This window comes from Pelodiscus sinensis, chromosome 32 (genome assembly GCF_049634645.1).
Source record: "Pelodiscus sinensis isolate JC-2024 chromosome 32, ASM4963464v1, whole genome shotgun sequence".
Taxonomy (NCBI): domain Eukaryota; kingdom Metazoa; phylum Chordata; order Testudines; family Trionychidae; genus Pelodiscus; species Pelodiscus sinensis.
The window spans coordinates 7,870,514-7,892,204 of NC_134742.1; the positions used below are offsets into that span (position 1 = coordinate 7,870,514).

At 51.8% G+C, this 21,691-nt stretch overlaps 1 protein-coding gene across 3 annotated transcripts in view; it reads left to right on the plus strand.

The window, feature by feature from the left end:
- LOC102452171 (C-type lectin domain family 2 member D-like) overlaps window positions 1-21,221 on the plus strand; it is a 51,237-nt gene extending 30,016 nt beyond the window's left edge. Inside the window, exons 2-6 of one of the 3 annotated variants that reach the window (XM_075914107.1) lie at window positions 12,965-13,157; window positions 14,460-14,567; window positions 19,021-19,199; window positions 20,147-20,228; window positions 20,433-20,486. In XM_075914107.1, coding sequence (XP_075770222.1) covers window positions 12,965-13,157; window positions 14,460-14,567; window positions 19,021-19,199; window positions 20,147-20,228; window positions 20,433-20,470 — 600 coding nt within the window. In that variant the 3' untranslated portion in view covers window positions 20,471-20,486. Of the gene's footprint in view, window positions 1-8,360; window positions 8,795-12,964; window positions 13,158-14,459; window positions 14,568-19,020; window positions 19,200-20,124; window positions 20,229-20,432 lie in introns of those variants that run through there. The other 2 variants (XM_075914106.1, XM_075914108.1) reach the window with 2 other exon arrangements.
- The last annotated feature ends 470 nt before the right edge of the window (window positions 21,222-21,691 follow it).

The window sequence follows — 21,691 nt, forward strand, 5'->3', positions numbered from 1 at the left end:
CCTCTTTTTCTCTTTTTCCTAGTGGAAAGATCTAAACAGCCTCCTCCCTACTCCCCTACTTCTCCTGGGTGCCCGGAGAACTGGATCAGAATCCAGGGGAAATTCTATTATTTTTCGAAGGCCGAAGGGAACTGGACCGACAGCCAGAAGAACTGCTCCTCACACGCTGCCTCCTTGGCCACGATTGAGAGTCTGCAGCAGCTGGTGAGCTGCACGGACGCTTTGTGCCAAGCCCGGCAATCGCCGGCACCTCAGGCTGGGCTGGAGTCAGGCTGGGCCCAGCCCCTGAAGGGCAGAGGGGAGTCGGGTACCTCCCGGGCTGCGGGCCAGAGTCGGTGCGGTTCTGCCTGGGGCTCCAGCCTTCCCCACCCTCCAGCTGCTCAGCGCCGCAGTTTGAGACTCTCCCTGTGCGGGGCAGAGCTGGCTGCAGGCCCAGCAGTAAGGCCCGAAGAAGAAAGGGGCTTTAGGGACTGGAGCCTGAGGCCTCCTCAGCCTGGGGCCCTGGCTGCAGCCTGTAACACTCGTGTTCTGGGCCATCCCCATCCCAGACCGCTCCACTCTCCTGAGGTACATGCCTGGGAGCTGGGCTGGGGCCAAATCACATTGTTTCCTAGCACCGCAGTGAATACAGGGGTGGAGCATCCCCTGTTGCCGGTCCCAGCTCCCCTCACCCCGGTAATCTCCTGGGCCCTGCCCCTTGAGGAAAAGGGACTTGGAAAAGGGATAGAGTAGGGGTGGGAAGAGGTGGGGTCAGATGGAGCCTGGAGTGCTGGTGGGGAATTGTCCATGGTCCTGCATCTTCCTAGGGCAGGCGCTAGGTAGGGGCCTATCCTAGCCCCCTCCCCGACTTCCTGCCCTAACCCCCCTCCCCAAAGTGGAGGTTGCACAGAGACAGCGCTTGAATGTAATGTGTTACTTTTACCCTTGCTCCGCAGCTCCGCAAAGCCCCAGGGTTCCCTCATGGCTAGGGTGGGGACAATTCAGTCCTGTGCTCCCTGCCCTCCACTGCTCTGCCCTGATGGCAGGGGTCTGTCTGCCCCCTTCTCAGCTCCTTTTCCCCCGTGGCCCTGCTGCGCCCTGAGAAGGGGCTGCTGGGCAGACACAGAGCTTGCTGCTCAATTCCTGCTTCACCCAGTAGGTGCCACATCCCCAGGAGCAGGGAGAGAGAAGGGTTAACACTGATCTGATCCCTTCACCCAATCACAAAGGCTGATGTCTCTAGAAATTCCCCCCAGCCAGCACTCCCTGAGGTGTGGGACAGCCCAGAGCCAGGGTCTATCACAGCTGATGGCTTTCATTGTATTTCAAAGGCTTCCCTGGTGCCCTACCCAGGCAGACTGGACCACTGGATCGGCCTCCGGAAGGACGCAGGCGGGGTCTGGAGATGGGTCAATGGCACCGAGTTCGACCATCGGTGAGTCTGTTTCTCTGCGTTGGGTGGGAGTTGATGGAAATGCCCCACTGGCTGCTTTCACCTCCCCTCCTGCCTGGAGTGGGGTCTGGGACTGATGCAGGGAGTGGGGGATCCTGACGGGTTTTGAGCAGGGGCAGCAGGTTTGTATAATTTTTGGTGGTGCCCCATTAGCCACACCCCGACCTCCGTTAACCATGTCCCAACCCCCATTAGCCACACCCTCTTAGCTCCATTAACCTCACCCCTAACCCCCATTAACAGGCCTCTGACCCCCATTAACCAGGCCTCTGGAGGTTACACGCTCGGGGGAAGATGGACACGTGACCAGAAGTAAAAGGTGTCATGTCACCCGTCTCGAAGGGCTTTTCCCACCATTCTCCTACCAACAGGGATTAGTTTGGCCCCCACCAAACCCCCCTCATGCAACTATCCTGCAAGTGCATTAACCCAATGTGTGTGCCATTAACTCAGGAGTAGAGAGCTGGGGGAAGTGTTCCCTCTAAGGCTATGTCTACACTCGCGGCTTCCTGAGCAAGTAGAGCTGTTCTTGCGCAAGAACCCACAGAGCATCCACACAGCCCGCCTGCTCCTGCGCAAGGAAATTTACAGTATGGCGTGGTAAGAGAGGGCTTCTTGCGAAAGAGCTACGCTCTTTTCTAATAGGTGTAAGCAGCTCTCTTGCGCAAGAGGGCAGTGTGGATGCTCGGCAGGGATTTCTTGCACAAGAAGCCCCAATGGCTAAAATGGGATTTCTTACACAAGATAGCATCCACACGGCCATGGATGCTCTTATGGAAAAGCACAGCTCACACATGGCAGTGTGGACGTTTTCTTACACAAGACTTCTTGCACAAGAACCTTTGTGCAAGATGTTCTTGCGCAAGAAGCCACCAGTGTAGACATAGCCTAAGAGTTTCCTCGCATGAGCAAAATGAATTGTGTTGTGCAGCAGTGTTGGCGCCCAATTATTAATAAATATTTTAGAAACCTTTACCTTTTCTCTCTCCTCCCCTTACTCCATCATCTCCCCTGGTGCCTGCTGGCCCCCAACCCCTCACCCTCCTCTGCTGTCCTGACTCCTGCCTTTCTCACTGCCCTCAGCCCTCCTGAGACCTGCCCCCCCCTCCACCAGCGCTTCTCTCCCCCCTGTGCCCAATCCTCCAGTAGTCCCACTCTGATCATGTGAGCTACCCCTCCTCATCCCCTCTCCTAACTCCTCCCTCTACGCACCTGCCCTTCCTCTCTCCTATAGTGCAGGTCCCTCCCCTGCAGGTATCTGCCCTTCTGCTTCACCCCCAGAATCCCCTGGTACCTGCACCTTCCCTTAGCCCTGCACCCTCCTGGTGCCTCCCCCTTCCCTCACTGTTTCTGCCCCCTTTGCCCTCTTTTTCCCTGATGCCCACCCGCTCACCACTCTCTACCTCCACTTCCCTCATGCCCCCCTGTGCCCTCACACATGACTTGCTACATCCCCACCTTTCTCATGCCCACCCCTTCTTTCAAGCCTTCTCCCAGCACCTCCCCCTTCCCCTGTAGTCTCCAATGCCCTTCCCCTCTCCCAGCATCACTTTGTCCCCCCTCCCTCTGACACCTCCCTTCCTGCCCTTTTCCTCATTGTCTGCACTTGACTCCCTGGCATTTGTCTCTCCTCCATCTTGTCCCTTGGTGCCTTCCCCTTTCTTCCCCCTCCCCCTTTCCCTCCTCCTCCACACAAACCTCTTCCCCTCCTCCTCTCCACAAGCCCCTTTCTCTCCCACCCCTCTCCCCTAGTTTTCCCCCTTCGCCTACCTTCTACCTTCCACTTTGGGGGGCCGGAGTCTGCGCTCGGGCCTCAGAAGTCCCCTCACTCTGAACCTAGAGCTAGGCCACGTGGCGCAATGCCGTGCCGAGCAGTTTTAAAGTCCCAAGCTGTGACATCATGTCACACCCGGGCATCTCCCTGCTCACCTGTAAACGCTGCTCATGGCAGCAGCAGGCAGCAGTGCGCACCGGCAAGGGGGAGCCGGAATGAAACCTGCTCATAGCAGGGCCGGTCCGGGGGGGGGGGGGGGGATGCATGGGGGCAGGGGCTGCCAGGTGGAGGATGGGGCCCGCTCCAGGCGTGGTTGGGGGCGGGGGAAGAGACCCATCTCCAAACATTGGTGGAGCAGGGCCCCCGGCTCTGAATATTGCTGGAGCATGGGCACCACGAGCCCGTATAACTCACTGCCCATGGTTGTGAGTGCAGCAGCAAATCTCCCTCTCCTGGACTGTCTCCCCCGGTCTCTGTTGCCGCGCGCTGACTCTGGCTCCGACTGCCTCTGGCTTGCAGGTTTGAAATACAAGGAGGAGCCGACTGCGCCTACCTGGATAGAGACCTCAACGTCAGCAGCTCCAGCTGCAGCAGGCTTAGAAGATGGCTCTGCAGCAAACCCAATACCCCTCTATAGCGAGGGGTGCGTGTTGGGGGAGGGCACTTGTGAACTCAATGCAATTGGAGACCAAATATGACACAGCCTGGATCTGGTCCCCCTTCATGTCCCCTACGTGTGTTCAAGAAAAGGGGCATAAAGCGAGGAACATCCACAAGAACAATACAGATTAGAGGTTTCACAATTTAAAGTAAACTTGGTTCGTGGTGAAGTCCCTCAATGCAGGGTCTCAGTAACGGTTCTGCCCAAAGACTCAGGCCAGATCAGCTCCCAAAGTCCAATGGCTTTTTTCTCTTGTCATGGGTGAAAAGAGAGAGGTAGAGAGGGAGGGAAAGTTTGGGGTGCTTTTGTCCCTCACTTCTGTAGTCCAATGCTCCTTTGAGATGCAATCCCCTGAAGATCACCCCTCTCAGCAAAGCTAATTCAAACAGTAAAGAAGCAACATGATGTCTGTGGTGACATGGACTATGCTGTTTCTTCTCCCCTCTGGCTCCTGAAAGGTGGATTTTCCTTGTCTCCCATCTTCTCCCTCTCGTGCTCTGAGGATCCTGTTTACAACTTGTATGTAAACCGAGGGGAACTCACTTTGACTTGTATGTAAACTGAGTGGAACGAGGTGTACTGGTAGTTCGGAATAGGAAGCCTATTCCGAACTACCTATTCTGTGTCGCATGTAGCCGCGGGCACGGACTCCGAACTAGCGGGGATTTAAAAATGGCGCCGCCCGACAAAATGCAAAAGAAGCCCGGGAAATTCAAATCCCGGGCTTCATTTGCAACATCGGTTGCCTACATTAACCACCCTAGTTCGAACTAGGGTGGTAGTGTAGACATACCCATAGAGACTATTCCAAATGTTATACTCTCTCAGGCTTACAGACACTGCTTTGAATTTATGATTGCTAAGCAGGGGGGGTATGTCTACACTACCCCCCTAGTTTGAACTGGGGGGGGGGGTAATGTAGTCATACGGAGTTGCAAATGAAGCCCGGGATTTGAATTTCCCGGGCTTCATTTGCATAAAGCCGGCCGGCACCATTTTTAAATGCCGGCTAGTTTGGATCCCATGCCGCGCGGCTACATGCGGCACGGACTAGCTAGTTCGGATTAGGCTTCCTAATCCGCGCGGCACGGGGTGCGAACTAGCCGGCATTTAAAAATGGCGCCGGCCGGCTTTATGCAAATGAAGCCCGGGAACTTCAAATCCCGGGCTTCATTTGCAACTTCGTATGACTACATTACCCGCCCTCGTTCGAACTAGGGGGGTAGTGTAGACATACCCGGGCTAATGAGAGATTTGCGGGGCCCAGGACAGCACAATTTCATGGGGTCCTCCCCTTTGGAGAAAAAAATAGAAAAAAGGCATCAAATGTGCAAATTGAAGGCTATTTTCATATTAAACGCGAATTGGGTAAATTTGATAGAAACTTAATTTAGTTGGATAAGTTTATTTTAATTATATTGTAATTCATTTGTAAACAAAATTCTGCATTAATAATTAAAAAATTTCATTTGTATTTAAGTCTATTATAGCTGTCTAGCTCTTTTGGCAGCACATTCTTCAATTATGTCTTTAAAGTCCATTTCTTTACACAGGTAATTTTCCAAAAAGTTTAAAAATCCTTCTTCACAAACAAATGTCACAGCAAGCACGTGTCATTCATGTTAAAATTCGACACTCTCCAGGAAGGAATGAACAAACACTTAAACTATCTTACCCATTACCAAGATAGCTTCCCCAATTATCACCTCTAATACCATTAGCTCACAGACATCCCACTCTCCCCACCTCTAATAATATCAATTCACAGACACTTACCTTCCTTCCTTTCCCCTCCCTCCCCCCGCATCCTCCTCCTGTTCTGAAATGTGATTTGTCCTTTTCATATTTGTTCATTTTTTTAAATTGTATCCTTTGGTATATATGGGTGTGACTATTTTCTTCCACTATTTGATCTGAGGAAGTGGGTCTGGCCCACGAAAGCTCATCATTTAATAAACCATCTTGTTAGTCTTTAAAGTGCTACATTGTTCTGCATTTTGCTTTGGCTCTTCTTAGGCTCCCCAGGACTCCTCTCCCCATATAATGTTCTTAGTCCTCAGATATTCCAGTACAAACAAACCAAATTAACAGGCAAAGTTTCTGCAACCCCTCAGGTAGCAGCTTATATACCCTGACCACAGAAAATGTATAGCTCCACCCAAAATGAACAAGACTTTACCTCTGCAATTTCCTTTCCTCCTAAGCAGCCATAAACTACCCTCAATATCCCTTTTTTGTCTCAACAACATAGAATATGTAAGCGTTTTTACCATAACCCGAGAGCTGAGCAATTCCTCTATCCTGACTGGCTAGTAGGAGTACACTCCGCTGACTCAATGAGAATGAGGATCCTAAATAAACCAATGAGAAAGCCTCTTTTCTTTCCTTCGCTCTGTTCACCTCGACTGTCAACACAAACAGCTGAAGTGGCCGGTGCCCGATCTTTCAGAAGGCATGAACGGAACAAGGCTCTTGCCTGGTGATCTATCGCTTGTCCTCTAGTCCCAGCATCTGGCATTCCGAGTTTGGGGACCTCTAGAACCTGGGATTGGGTCCTTGATAATCTTGTCTGATAAATTCACCCGCTTTGTTTAAAAACCATTCCTTCCCACCCGCACCAAATCATCTGTTGAATTCCTTCATAAGTCGATTGATTTGTTTATTCATTCCTGTTCCTCTTTCAGTTTAGAGACAAGGCGGGGAAATTTAACATTCGTCGAGAGAAAACAAATCAAATACTGGTCCAGTCTGAGCACAGAACTGTGGGTGTGTGCAAAGCTTTACTGTTGTTGTCCCCCGTCCCCCTTGATCCCCCTTCTCCTTGCTCCCAAGCAAGCGATGGGTCATTCCTTAGGAGCAAGGCTAGAGAAAGAAACACTCTCTGGCTCCAATCAAGATGCCTGGCTGGTGTGGAATAACAGGAGGCCTCAGGTGTCTCTTGGGCTTTCGGGGTTTCAGACACACACTTTTCGAGGAGAGCCAGAGAGGCCGAGACAGGAAGGCCAGGAAGTTGATTCGGTTGCACCAGGGTCCATGCTATAGTAGCAGCCTACAGCAGCTCTGGCTTCCAGTGGGTGGCATGAAGGGGCGAGAGCGGCTCCGCTCAAAGTGCCTAGTAGTGGAGAACCAACCGACTTCTAAAGAAGAAGGGTGGGGTGGTGCTGGCGACCGGAGAAAACTGCAGGCAGCCAAAAGAAAAAGAGAAAAAAGACGCCACCTAGAAGGCAGTGGGTGGCTTTTGCCAAGTTCATCCGGTGGAGCGTGGACTTCTCCAAGAACAGCAAGGAGTGAGCCGTGACTGGAGTCGACGTCCAGAGGAACAAAAGCCGCATCAAAGCGCTCAAGGACACTTCACAGCGGGGCCTGTTGAAGCGTGGGACCCGGGGCAGCCGCCCCGCTCGCCCTGCCCTATATCCGCTGCTGTTTCTAAGTCAATGGGAAGCAAAAGTTCCTTGTACCCTTCACAAGCAGCTAACAGATCTCAGGAAGGTTTTGATCATTTTGGAGAAAAGAAGTGGCAGGCAAATAGGGTTGAATCTGACCAAGTGGGTCTTTGCCCATGAAAGCTTATGCTCCAATCCATCTATTAGTCTATAAGGTGCCACAGGACTCCTCTTCGCTTTTAAAGGATACTGATGGGTCTTACCCAGACAGAATGTTCTTGAGCATGGGGCGCTACTGCCAGATCCAATAGCTTCCCAGATTGTCCGGTCAACAAGTGGACAGGTGTTTGGGCACTCAGAGAATGAGTCTCTTTCAGCAGAGGAGTCTGTCAGAGCTGGGTAAGCCTGCACTTGTTTTATTCCAGCACTCTCAGGTGTCCCCTCTCTTACACTGGATAGTAGCTGCTGCCGCCCTTCTCAATGGCCTGGTTTTTATTGGAATCAGAAACAGGTTGAGAGGAGCTAAGAGTTACCCTCTCACTTGTGTTTTAATCTAGGGACTAAGGATGCAAGAAAACACAGTTGGTTCCTAATTAATTTATCAGCTCTCTTCGGCTATGTCTACACTTGCAGTATCTAGCACGAGAAATATGCAAATGAGGCTAAGTGTGGAATATTGCAGAGCCTCATTTGCATACCTAATGAGCCACCAATTTTGCAGAAGAGGCTCTTGCGCCAGAAGGAGCTGTCTACACTGCCCTTTCTTGTGCAATGCCGCTATGCTGATTATTTTTAACAGCATTGCACAAGCAGGCCTGGTACAGAGTAATACAAGCAACAGAAATAATTTTTGCTAAGGTGCAAAACTATTATTCAAAGGGGTTGCGTTGCAAGGAGGGGAGTGCAACTCAGGGAACCAGGGCAGCAAAGAAAACACAGGTAGGAAATGTTTTGAGACTTCACATCCTCTGCTCTGACCCTTTTCTCTATTTTTAACCCCGCTGCAAAATGTAGGCAGCGGAAATTGACACGTCCTATGGGCAAGAGAAGGGCGAAGCTTCCCCAGAGCTACTGAGCCTGCTCCGTGCCCCTCACTTCTCCCTAAGTGGCAGAGTTTTGCAGGGAGCGGTTCTGTTCAAATCTCTGTCGGCTTCTCTCCCCCAAGGGCTTCAGAGATCGGACCTGCCCACGCGTGCCCAGCACCCACGGGGAGACAAGCGGGATGGGGAGCCTGGGTTCAGCGCGATGGGGCTGCCCAGCCCCGGGGTATTTCAGCACACGGGGGGTGGGCAAGCCCTGCCAACGGGGGAGGGAGTAAGGGGAGGAGCAGTTGCCGCCCCCCAGGGCCCGGCCATGGCAGGGGGGGCCCGGAGCTCCCGGCCGCCGCGCGGCACCAAAAGCAGCTGAAGCGTCTTTGAATTTCGCGCGCAGCGATGGCGCCTCCCCGCGCAGCTGCAGGGGTTTTTGATCCATCAACCGCGCCGCGCGGAGGGCAGCTGCCCGCGGCTTTGTGATGGGGCGCGGGGGCCTCTGTGGACTGAGCGGTGAGTGCAGCTCGGCGGGGGAGATTTGCTGGGAGGGACAAGCGGGGGATCACGCGGCCCCCAGGATGATCGGGATTCGCTTCTACCTGGGGCTGGGACCAAACAGCCGGGAGCTGAGCCCCGCTTGGGGGCAGCCCTCACGAGTGGGAGGATGGGAGGGAGCCGGGACCCACACGCAGCGGGGCTGGAGTTGTATTTTGGGGGGCGGGTCTCGGGGCGCCCGGCCCCAGCTGCTCCCCGTTTGGCGGGGTAGCGAGGGGTAGCGAGGGCGGTGTCGGGGCGCGTTGTGTGTCAGTGTGTCCGCTACAACAGGGCCAGAGCCGCTCCCTGCAGTACTCTGCCACTTCCAGAAAGGTGAGAGCCAGATGACCAGAGAAGGGGGAGAGTTTGGGTGAAGCCAAACTGTAAAAGACAGACTGCAAGGAGCAGAGAAACGTCAGTGGCACCCACAGTAAAAGATGGATCAGATTGGCAGACTGAACCTTGAAACGGAGCAAGGACTCCAGAAGGACGATTGACAACAGGATGAACCTTGGAGAGATGTTCTGGGAACACTCACATCAAAAGATAACATTCCGGTCACAAGCGGACAGAGCGAGATCCATGGATTTTAACAGAAGGATTATAACTAGCAGGGTGCTTTGCTATGGAACTTTGGGTTCCTCTGCCACACTGTCTAGAGAGGAGTATTGGATCCATCCACTGACAAGACCCTGCACCCCCGCTCTCCACCCTCTCGATCTAGCTGGCCACTAGATGGCCACAGACTCTGGACCGATAACTATATCATCTGGCAGAACTGTGTATGCATGATGTTTTGTGTGTGTGTGTGTGTGTGTGAAAACCATATGCAACTGTTGTATTCTCAATAAATGTGGCTACTGCCTTTCCCCCATAAAAGATCTCCTGTGCTTCGTTTAAGCAGATAACAGTATTAAGGACAGGCAGTAGCTCCTCCGCCCCAATGCTCGCTGGCCTGCACATAGGTGAGGCGAAGGTCCTTCACCTTGGCCCTGACCTGTTCCAGGGTCCAGGCCGGGTGTCCCTGTGCGGCCAGCGCCTGGGCCATCTGGGCAAAGATCTCCGCATTCCTCCTTCTGGACTTGGGGTCCCGGAGGGCCGCCTCCTTTCCCCAGAGGTCCAGGAGGGCAGTCACCTCAGCAATGCTCCAGCATGGAGCCCCCCACTTGGTGCCCCTGTGGGCCTGCTGGGAGCTCTGGGGTGGCTCCTCGGTGGACTCTGAGCTGAATCTGGGCAGCTGCCGTTGCTCCCCCTGGCTGCTACCCGGCCGCACGTGGCAAATAGCTGTGCTGCATGCCTGTGCCTTTAAAGGGGGGGGCAACTAGGGGGAACCAGCGAGTGGTGATTGCCATACAGAGTGTCAGAGAGGCCACCTGTGTTTTTGACTGGAGGCCAATTCTCGCGCAAGTACATGTTTGCCGAACATCCACACTGCCCCCTTGCGCAAGAGAGCTTACACCTGATAGAAAACAGCGTAGCTCTTGCGCAAAGAGCTGTCTCTTATCACGCCGTACTGTAAATTTACTTGCACAAGAGCGGGTGGTCAGTGTAGACGTTCTGCGGATTCTTGTGCAAGAACGGCTGTACTTGCGCAATAACCCGCCAGTGTAGACCTAGCCTAGGTCTACACTGGTGGGTTCTTGCACCAGAAATATGCAAATGAGACTAAGCATGCAATATCTTTCTTGCGCAAGAAAGGGCAGTGTAGACAGCTCCTTTTGGTGCAAGAGCCTCTTCTGCAAAAATGGCGGCCCATGTAGGTTTGCAAATGAGGCTCGGCGATATTCTATGCTTAACCTCATTTGCATATTTCTGGCACAAGAACCTGCCAGTGCAGACATAGCCTAGCTGTCGTGAAGCCCTGCCCTTCACCCTGCCCACATGCTTCGAATTTCGCAGGCAGCGATAGTGCCTCCCCGTGCAGCTGTAGAGGGCTGGGGTGGATCCATTGCCCCGGCCAGGTTGCTGCCTTCGGCCCAGCAGCTTTACCCTTGGGGGGGTGGTGGTGGAGGGACCAGTGAGCGCAGCCAGGGCCAGCCCACAACATTTTGGCACCTGAGGCGGGGAGCTCAAATGATGCCCCCATGTCCGCTCGCTTGGGCCAAACTTTGAAAGGTCTCAATTCTGCCTCCTTCCTGTTCTACTCCTCTCATGGGACTGCTCTGCTGTCTACATATGCACCAGCAGCAGACACAATTTTCAACTATCCAGATACATGTTGGGAAAATAACACAGCGGGGCACAAACAATCCAATAAGTTCTTGGACTGCATTGGAGACAACTTTTTATTTCAGAAGGTTGAAAAAGCTACCCGGGGGGTTCTAGATTTGATCCTAACAAATAGGGAGGAACTGGTTGAGAATTTGAAAGTGGGAGGCAACTTGGGTGAAAGTGATCATGAAATCACAGAGTTCACAATTCTAAGGAAGGGTAGAAAGGAGAACAGCAAAATAAAGACAATGGATTTCAGGAAGGAGGATTTTGGTAAGCTCAGAGAGCCGATAGGGACAGTCCCATGGGAATCAAGACTGAGGGGAAAAACAGCTGAGTAGAGTTGGCAGTTTTTAAAAGGGACATTATTAAGGGCCCAAAAGCAAGCTATTCCGATGTGTCGGAAAGATAGAAAATATGGCAAAAGACCGCCTTGGCTTAACCATGAGATCTTGCATGATCTAAAAATAAAAACGGAGTCCTATAAAAAGTGGAAAGTAGGACAAATTACAAAGGATGAATATAGGCAAACAACACAGGAATGCAGGGGCAAGATTAGAAAGGCAAAGGCACAAAATGAGTTCAAACTAGCTACAGGACTAAAGGGAAAGAAGAAGACTGTTTATTACATTACATTAGAAGCAAGAGGAAGACCAAGGAGAGGGTAGGCCCACTGGTCAGTGAGGAGGGAGAAACAGTAACAGGAAACTTGGAAATGGCAGAGATGCTTAATGACTTCTTTGTTTCAGTCTTCACCGAGAAGTCTGAAGGAATGCCTAACATAGTGAATGCTAGTGGGAAAGGGGTAGGTTTAGAAGATAAAATAAAAAAAGAACAAATTGAAAATCACCTGGAAAACTTAGATGCCTGCAAGTCACCAGGGCCTGATGAAATTCATCCTAGAATACTCAAGGAGCTGATAGAGGAGATATCTGAGCCTCTAGCTATCTATCATCTTTGGAAAAGTTGAGAAGTCATTCTTCCACTCTACTCTGTGCTGGCTAGCAGCTTGCTTTGTCGACAGAACTCTTTGTCAACAGAAGCTTTGTCTACAGATACTGTCGACAAAACTTCTGTTGACAAAAGCCTGTAGTCTAGACGTAGCCTTTGATAGCTGATCTCTTAGTCTAGGCATGTATACACAGACCTCCTGCTACTTTTCAGGACACAATAATCAAATCATCTAATTAAAAAAGGTGATTTTATTAACAAAACAAAAATATATACTTAATAAAGCATATATGGTTTCTAGTTGTTACAGAGTAACTGAGAAAAACTAATTAAAACAGAGAAACATAGTATCTCTGGGTGCCACTTAGATATATAGCGAATGGGGGGAAGTACATGGATTTCACACAGAGAAGTTTAACCAAACAACAACAAAAAAATAACGTGATCATGACTAAATATACATTTCTCTGTCTACTCATGTTCTGTACTGATCCGCACTTCCAGATCCAGTTCATTTCTATGCCCAATGTTCCTTGTAGGCAAGTGGTAGTTCTACCTGGTTTAATTCATCTTGCTTCCTTCAGCTCCTAGCTTAAAATCCCACAGAGGAAGAGCAGGCAGGTATATCTATTCAATGCAAATGTGCATTCCTGGAAGTTGGTGGTTGCAAATGGAACTGCCTAGTGCCTGGAAAGGGAACAGATGAAAAGGTACAAACCTTAGAAGAGATGATAGCTGTGTTACACAAGACAAGTGGCAGTACAAAAAGATATAGTATGGCAAAACATGGAGAAAAAACTAGGCTGTGGAAAACCTCCTTTAACGTGGGTATTAAACCAACCATTGACATTCAAAAAGTTTTCAGGGCAGGAACACTCTCCGACGCACACCTGGAATGGCCCCGGCTTTATTTGTGACTCAAGTCAGCCCCAGTGTTTATCAGGCAGAATAATGGATTCCTGGTGGAAACGGTTTCATTCCTCACAGTGGAAGTGTAAACTACCCGACCCACAAGGAAGAGGATCACTGTCTTCTCCGTCCTGCCAGCCACCCTTGGCGAGAAGAAAGAACAGCTTGGGGCCATGGGAAAATACACATCGGATGAGTTTGTCAGTGCCTACCCGGATGTTGATGCAGGAAAAGGCCAAAGAATTCCTGGACTTATTATGGCCACTCTTACGTGAGTCACTGTGTCATGATAAGCCTGCAGTATTGATCCCAGATTTTCCTGGTGTGTCTGTGGGGATTGTGGGAGTTTGTTCTCTCTTTTCTGCCCCCTCCTGGATCCTGAACTCAAGCTGGGAGATCCCACTGTTGCCCCAGCACTCTTGCTGGTCATAAGTATCTGGAGTTTGTTGCTACCCAAGGTCTGTGCTAGATCTGGAATGCCCCTGAACCCGTGGAGGTGCAATATAGTCCTGGTTTCTTCTGCACTGTGTGGACCAACCTATACTGATGCCTCCATTACTTAGAGAGGAACTGCAGCTATGTCTAATCACTCCCACCAGCATGATCAAATCCGGTGTCCCTCTTGGACCATTGTTATTTCCCCCACAATAACCCTGACTCACCCTCAAGTACCGTGTTCTGATGTCTGGATCTAAAGTCTGCATCAATTCTGTGGGGATTTCGTTGTCTTCTTACTGATGTGCCCTGAGCTCTGCTCTGCCTGTCTCCAACAGTCTGGCCCGGTAGCTACCATTGCCACATGAGAACCCCCATTAATTTAAACTTCACAGAATGCTGAGATACCTTCCCCCAGTATAGTCTCCTGACCCTGCCTTATGTGATCAGTTAGGCTACGTCTACACTGCTGGCTTTTGCTGTTAGAGAGCATGCAAATGAAGCACTGATGAGCATTTTGCCACGCTTCATTTGCGTAATCTATTTGAGCTGTTTTTGCGCAAAAACAAGCAGTGTAGACATTTCCTTTTTGTGCAAAAAACCTTTTTGCTCAAGATCCTTCTTCTCCTCCGGGATGTCCACACTGCTTGTTTTTCTGCAAAAATGGCTTGAATAGATTATGCAAATGAAATGTGACGAAATGCTAATCAGCACTTCATTTGCATTCTCTCTGCTGGCAAAAGTCGGCAGTGTAGACAAACCTCAGGATACATCTACATTGGCAGGATTTTACACAAATAGTTTTAACGCAAGAGTTTTTGCGTTAAAGTATTTGTGCAAGAGAGCATCTACACTGGCATGTGCTTTGGTGCAAGAGTATTTCCTGGAAGAGCCTTGTTATCTGCCCAGGCTGGGCCTAGTGTCTGGGCCATTCCACAGGTGGGTATTGCACTGCACAGCACAGCCAGGGGCACCAGCGGCACCAGGTGCCAGAGGAGACAGCTGCCCCCTCCCGTCACACCTACCCCAGGGTCATGAGGCACCGGAGCAGGCTATGAAGGGACAGAAGAATTATAGAAATCAGAATGTGTGGGTCAGATCAGAGCACAATGGTAACTGTTCTGGTTTTATCTTCCAGACAATGGGGCTCAAACTGTGCCATGGAAACATCCAGGTGTCCTTGGAGCTGCAGCTGTAATCGGGGCTGCGGTGGTCATCATAATTGCTTTAGCAGCAGCTCTGGTAGGTAAGTTCCCACCCCCTGAAGAGTCAGTCTCTGGGACTTTCCACCTTTGTGATGCCTATCCCCTAGAGCTGGCAGGGACCTTGAAAAGTTATTTAGTCCAGGCCCCTACCTTCACAGAAGGATTAAGTACTGTCCTTTAACAGATTTTTGCCGTAGGTCCCTAAATGGCCCTCTGAAGGGCTGAACTCACAACTCTGGATTTAGCAGGCTAATGCTCAAACCACTGAGCTATGCCTTCCCCCAGCTGTTCCTGGGTTCTTGTAGACAAGAGAGTTTTATACTGTCTGATGTACTTAATGGGTAGTGTGAGAATAAATGTTAAGCAGCTTTAACTCTGCCGGCCACTCTTCTCTGGTTAGCAGGGAGAAACAGTCTTCTAGGCCTGTGCTAAAGATGCATCAGGCGGACACTGCATGTGTCTGTATCTGACATTAACATAGAAACAGATTAGAAGGATCCTTGTGATTCAGCGTGATCACGCTGCTGCTCTTAGGAGTAATTAGAATACAGACTCTACTATAAAGAAAACATGATGAAGGATTAAAAGTTTGTACTAAGAGAAGTTTTGCAGTGGAACTTTAAGCAACAGCCAAGATGGGGTGTGGGCATATGTGTGCCTGTGTGTATGAATATGCATATACCAGAATAATGTTACGATGGCAATAAATGTGGTGTTTTGCCTTCTCGCCCTGGAAAGATATCCCGTGAAATTCTTTCAAGGATAAGAATCAAGACAGGTTGAGGATCCTCTTCCTGGCCCATGGTACAGGTTTGCAGTTTTTGTATTGCATACTGTGTGCTGAAAATATTGTTAGCAAGATTAAGAACTATTAGTAAGTCTTAACAACTAATTGGTTAAACTAGGATGAGAAGTTGATAAACATTAGACATTTAAAATATTAAAGGACCAGGAGGCGTGGGAGGTAGCTGCGGAGCCCACCCTCCTGTAAATTGGTAGTGGGACAAAGCCTGTGTCCGTGGAAAGGGGCCGTTCAGCACAGAAAGCAGGATCAGGCCCAGACAAGAAGGCAGGAAAGCAAGCGAGATTGGAAAACAGGTTCAGAGTCCTGAGAGCACAGTGGCAGGAGTAAAGGAAAGCAGTAAATCCAGGCATTGGAAATTCAAATCCCTGGAATAAAATGTGGAGTGGTAACATCTGAACGAAAGAACTTTTCCTTTTGGAGATGAGCAAGTATATTAAGGAAAAAGAGCGAGATGTTAACTCTGCAGAGCCTGGAGGGAATGGAAACAGCAGAATGTTGTAAAAATGCTAAAAAAAAGAAAAGCGTGATAGGAAAAGAATTCTTGGTTTCTTTGCAGCCTTTTGAAAAATGGGCCCTTTTCCAAAGGAACTTCTGTAAATAATCCGGGCAATGAGACAATCTGATTTAATATTTGACTATGGACACGTTAGTTAAATTTGCTAAAAGAGCAGAAGGGGTTTCTATTGAGACTTGACCACCCAAATGTATAAAATGTGCACGATCTATGCACAGCTGTGTAAAAATAATTAAAATAGTGTAAAGGAGATTAAATAAAGGAGAATGCATGCGTGTATGCATCTCTGTGAGATTTTTAAGACCTCCTTAAACACTTCTGTTTTGTAGGTTTGTAAAACTCTGTTTTGTAGGCTTCAGATGATTTGGTTTGGTTTGGTTTTGAATAAAGCCAATTCATTCAAAGTTGCAAAAGTGACAAGATGCTTTTTGCCAGACAGAGGTAACTAGTGTTGCTTTGTCTTTTGGTATTCGACATGTAACCCCTTAAGGTATCTCAATGCTTTATCAGGTTCAAAGTCTTCTGATAAACCAAGTTATGACTGATACAAGGGGTAGCCAAAACCAAGAAAATGGGGAGAGATTCTGGATTTCTTGTTCAGTTACTACCTGAAAATAAAGGTAAAGGTTTGCAAAGTAAAGAAACTCTACAAATTTTGCCACCTCACAGTTTTCCTCTCTCTTCAGATAATTTATGAATCTGTTGACTAGGACTGGTTCCAGGACAGACCCTTGGGGGACCTCACTAGTTACCTCTCTCCATTCTGAAAACTGACCGTTTATATCTACTCTTTGTTTCCTGTCTTTTAACTTTTACCAGTCCACGAGAGGACCTTCCACATGACAGTTTAGTTTGCTTAAGGTGAGGGACCTTGTCAAAGGCTTTCTGGAGATCTAAATGCATTATATCCCCTGGATCCCTATAGTGAGTCTGTGTGGGGATCCTGTTGACCCTGAAAAGGAAACTCTCTCTAAGACCCCCCCACTGGTCTTGGCCAGAGCAACCCAGCCCCACCCACAGGAAGCAGAAGGGTAGGGCTGGGAGTATAAAAGGATGAGCTCAGTTGGAACAGTTGAGTGAGCCAGCCAGATGATCTGGCCGAGCTCCCTAGAAGAAAGGCCCGGCTGCCTCAACCGAGAAGGGAGGACAGGCAGCAGCTGTCAGGTCCCCTGTCGGGCCCAGGAGACTGGGTTGGGCCTCTTGGGCTGCTGCTGACTGGTAAGGGGCACACCAGTTCCTGACATGCCCCAAAGACTGGCCTGGGTGGTCCCAACCGCTGGCAGACCCAGGAGATTGGCCTGCGCTGCCGGGACCACTGATGAACCCTGACCCGGAACCCATAGACACACAGCCAGCCCCACTGTCCCCGGTGGATCCTGAGAACCAGAGGCTGAGGAAGTGGGAAGTGGCCCAGGGACAGCCAGCATTGGGTCGGCTGAGGAAGTGGAGGTCAACTGGTCGGCGTGTTGTGGTCAGGATCCCCGCTGAACCAGTGGCATCCCGTACTGCCACTGTTAGGGCCCTGGGCTGGGACGCAGTGAAGCGGGTGGGCCTACATCCCCCCTGCCACTCTTCCCTTTGGGGGGCAGATTTCCCCTGACGGGATAATCCCCCTGTGCTTGTTGGCTTTCTTCCAAACAAAGAGACCCGACCTTGCCCCCCCCCAGCCTGCAGACAGGCCTGCCTGTTGGAACTATTTGTTTGTTGCTCCACCCTGATTAAGGGTGCGGCTTTTCAAAGCCTGACTTCATGCCCGAGCCCCTGAACTGCTTTTGGGGTTTGCTTTGGCCTAGGATCTGGACATTTGGACTGCAGCTCAGCTGGGCTATAGGCCAGAGACCCTGCCTTTACCCACGGGTAGGCCAGCCCAGGAGCCGGGTTCCCTAGGCCCCCGAAATGGTCTGGCCGTCATCTAGGGTACATCTAGACTACAGGCTTTTGTCGACAGAGGCTTTGTTGACAGAGACTGTCAACAAAGCTTCTGTCGACAAAGAGCATCTAGACTACAGCCAGTTCTAGTGTAGACGCAAACGACAGTGTAGATGCAATAACACCGTCTATCGACAGAATCCACTTTTGTAGACACACCCCTAGTGAGGCAGCTTGGCCTCCCTTCAGCCAGAGACGAGTCCAGTCCCCCTTGTCCAGACGCTTATTGTCCCCCTCAAAGAATTCTAGTTGATTTAAGGTGTAAATGGTCTTAGGAAGCAAATCCAGCAGCAGCAAATCCAGCAGCAGCAGCAAGCCCAGCAGGTCACGTCCGCTTGTTGGGGTCTGATTCCCCCTAGTGGCCGCTCCGTGGAACTGCATTACTGCACCACTCTTAATCTTCTGTTGCATTTGGAATGAATGCAACCCTATGCCATGGGCAGGAGGGACAAGGGGCCAGCCAGTAGCTGGTGGGACAAAGTCCCTAGGCATCAGGGAGAGGTAGCGGGGGGAGGCTACCTGAGAACAGCAAAAAGGATCAGCCCCCAACACACCACACTCACTAGCAGTGGCAGGGGAAGTGGAGCAACACAGCCCCAGCTCTCTCTGCTCTCCTGGGGCATCCCTCAGAGTGGAACAGCCCCTGCACTCACGGGCGGGATGCAGAGTGATGCGACTCTGGCAACAGAACAGGCCATACCGCCACTGCCGGCACCAGAACCTTGGCAGGTAGTCCCCTGGGCACATCGGCTGAGGGGAAGAGGGAGAGGGCGGAGCAAGGGCAGGGAAGGAGTGGGGAAAGGTTGGGGAAGAGGGGGCAGAGGGCGGAGCAAGTGGAGGGAGAGGCAGGGTCTGAGGTGCAGGGGATTTGGGTCTTCCTTGGGCTGGGTGAGGGTCACGTGGTCTGTGCCCCCTCTGCTCATGTGCCTCCGCCCCAGTCACCCCTCTGTGTGAACCTTTCTGCTTTGAGGCCTACATGGAGGGAGGCAGAGTGCCCTGGGGCAGGCTGTCCCCTCACTGCCTATCCTGATGTGTGTGTGTTGCCATTTGCTATGAAGCAGCAGGTGCTGACAGCTCTCAGAGAGCAGCCGTGTAACCCACGGGTCTGATCTGTTCTCAGAGTCCCTGTGCTCCTGTGCCTGCTTGTTCTCCACTGTGAGATGGGAATGATCTCTCTCTCTTTCTTGGGAACTCTCTCTTTCTCTTTCTCTTTTTCTTTCTCTTTCTCTTTCTCTCATTTTCCAAGTGGAAAGATCTAAACAGCCTCCTCCCTGCCCCCCTACTTCTGGGTGCCCGGAGAACTGGATCAGAATCCAGGGGAAATTCTACTATTTTTCGAATGCCGAAGAGAACTGGACCAACAGCCAGAAGAACTGCTCTTCATATGCTGCCTCCCTGGCCGCGATTGAGAGTCTGCAGCAGCTGGTGAGCCACACGGACGCTTTGTGCCAAGCCTGGCAATCGCCGGCACCGCAGGCTGGGCTGGAGTCAGGTTGGGCCCAGCGCCTCTAGGGCAGGGGGGAGCCGGGTTCCTCCCATGCTGCGGGCCAGAGTCAGTGCGGTTCTGCCAGCCAAACCCTGGGTGGTCCTGGGGCTCCAGCCTTCCCCACCCTCCAGCTGCTCAGCGCCCCAGTTTGAGACTCTCCCTGTGCAGGACTGAGCCGGCTGCAGGCCCAGCAGTAAGGCCCGATGAAGAAAGGGGCTTTAGGGACTGGAGCCCGGGGCCTCCTCAGCCTGGGGCCCTGATTGCAGCCTGTAACGCCCGTGTTCTGGGCCATCCCCATCCCAGACCGCTCCACTCCCCTGAGGTACATGCCTGGGAGCTGGGCTGTGGGGAGCGCAGTGGACTGGAGCCAGGTCATGCTGTTTTCTAGCACCGCAGTGAATACAGGGGTGGAGCATCCCCTGTTGCCAGTCCCAGTCCTCCCCTCACGCCTGGTAATCTCCTGGGCCCTGTCGCTTGAATGAAATGTGTTACTTTTACCTTTGCTCCCCAGCTCTGCAAAGCCCCTGAGTTTCCCCATGGTTGGGGTGGGGACAATTCACCCTGCCCTGTGCTCGCTGCCCTCCACTGCTGGTGGCAGGGGTCTGTCTGCCCCCTCCTGCAGCTCCCTCTCCTCCCTGCCCTGCTGCGCCCTGAGAAGGGGCCACTGGGCCGACAGTGACCTTGTTGCTCAATCCCTGCTTCACCCAGTAGGTCCCACAGCCCCAGGACCTGGTCGGCTGAAGGGTTAATACTGATCTGATCCCTTCACCCAGTAACAGTGAAAGAGGCCTCTGGAAATCCCTTGCTGCCAGAGGGGGGGAGCAGCAGAGTTGGGCTAACAGCTGGTTTTGTTGGGTTTCTAAGCGCTCCCTGCTGCCCTACCCAGGCAGACTGGACCACTGGATCGGCCTCCGGAAGGACGCAGGCGGGGTCTGGAGATGGGTCAATGGCACCGAGTTCGACCATCGGTGAGTCTGTTTCTCTGCATTGCGTGGGAGTTGATGGAAATGCCCCACTGGCTGCTTTCACCTCCCCTCCAGCCTGGGGCTGTGCAGGGAGGGGGCGGATCCTGAGGGGCTGTGAGTGCGGTAGCTCCCCTCCCTCTCCTGGGGTGTCTCCCCTGGTCTGTGCCTAACACACTGACTCTCGCTCCGACTGCCTCTGGCTTGCAGGTTTGAAATACAATCTGCAGCCGACTGTGCCTACCTGAATGACGACCTCATTGTCAGCAGCTCCAGCTGCAGCACGCCGAGGAAATGGCTCTGCAGCAAACCTGATGCCCCTACCCAGGGAGAGGAGTGTGTCGTGGGAGGGAAATCATGAGCCCAAAGGAATCTGTTCCGGTCTCCTCCATGACCTCCCAGTGGCAGATGAAGGCCCAGCTGGAGAAAGCAAACCCCAGTCCCACCCCTGGAGCCAAAACCCACCCACCCCCAGCCCGATCCTTCCTGGCCACCTGGAGGGCTGGGGCTGCCGTGCTGTGGCCCGGGCTTCAGCCCTCCCTGGCGGCTAAGAAGCCGGACCGCCATGCTGAGACCCCAGCCCTCCCTGATGGCTAGGGAATCCAGGCTGCTATGCTGTGTCTCTAGTCTTCCCCAGCATCCAAGAAGCTAAGCTGCCATGCTGCAACCACAGCCCTCCTGCCTGCCAGGCATGTAGGCAATTTTGGGAAGGAAGGATTCAAAAAACATAAAGATCGTGTGTTACAAGAGGAAGTGAACCGGGTAGATAACCCAGTGTTACCAGAAATCAAGGGAATGTCACAGGAAGAGCAATTTACAGTTTAGAATATGCATGCTATAACCCAACTGGGTAATGAGACACAAATCATTAATCAGCCAGTTGCTTTAAACCCGAGTGGGCGAGTGTATTTGTCGAGCCCTGGTTATAAACATTTAACACTTGTTAGTTCCATGGACTAGACTTGTTTACTGCTATTAAAAACCGTGTGTGATCCTGCACGCCCTTTTCATCCCTTCTTAACCACTAATGTTGCACATTTCCAAGGTGCTATGGAAAGTCCCGCTGGCTGAGCCTTTCCAAGAGCAGAGCTGATCTCAGCATCTGTATTATGCTGCTGAGGGATGTGACCCATTTCTTTGCCAGTGCTAGAGGAGGCCAGAGGGCCCGGCTCAGCAGGACAGACTGAGGCAGGACAGGAGCATGATGGTACTCACATGTGGAGGCCTCCCCGGCCTCGGACAACACAGGCGATCAGCTCAGGGGTCCTGAGTCCTGGGCAGGCTGCCGGCAGGCTCCTGGCTCTCAGCGTCCTCGTCCTCCTTCTCCGTGTCAGGAGGGAGCGGTCCCTCTGCCCCGGGGTCAATCACCACCCTGGGGGCAGGGATGGCATGAGCCCCCAGGATGCAGTCCAGAGCCAGAAAGTGGGGGCAGGCCTCCGGGTCGGCCCCTGGCAGGCAGGCCCGGGAGT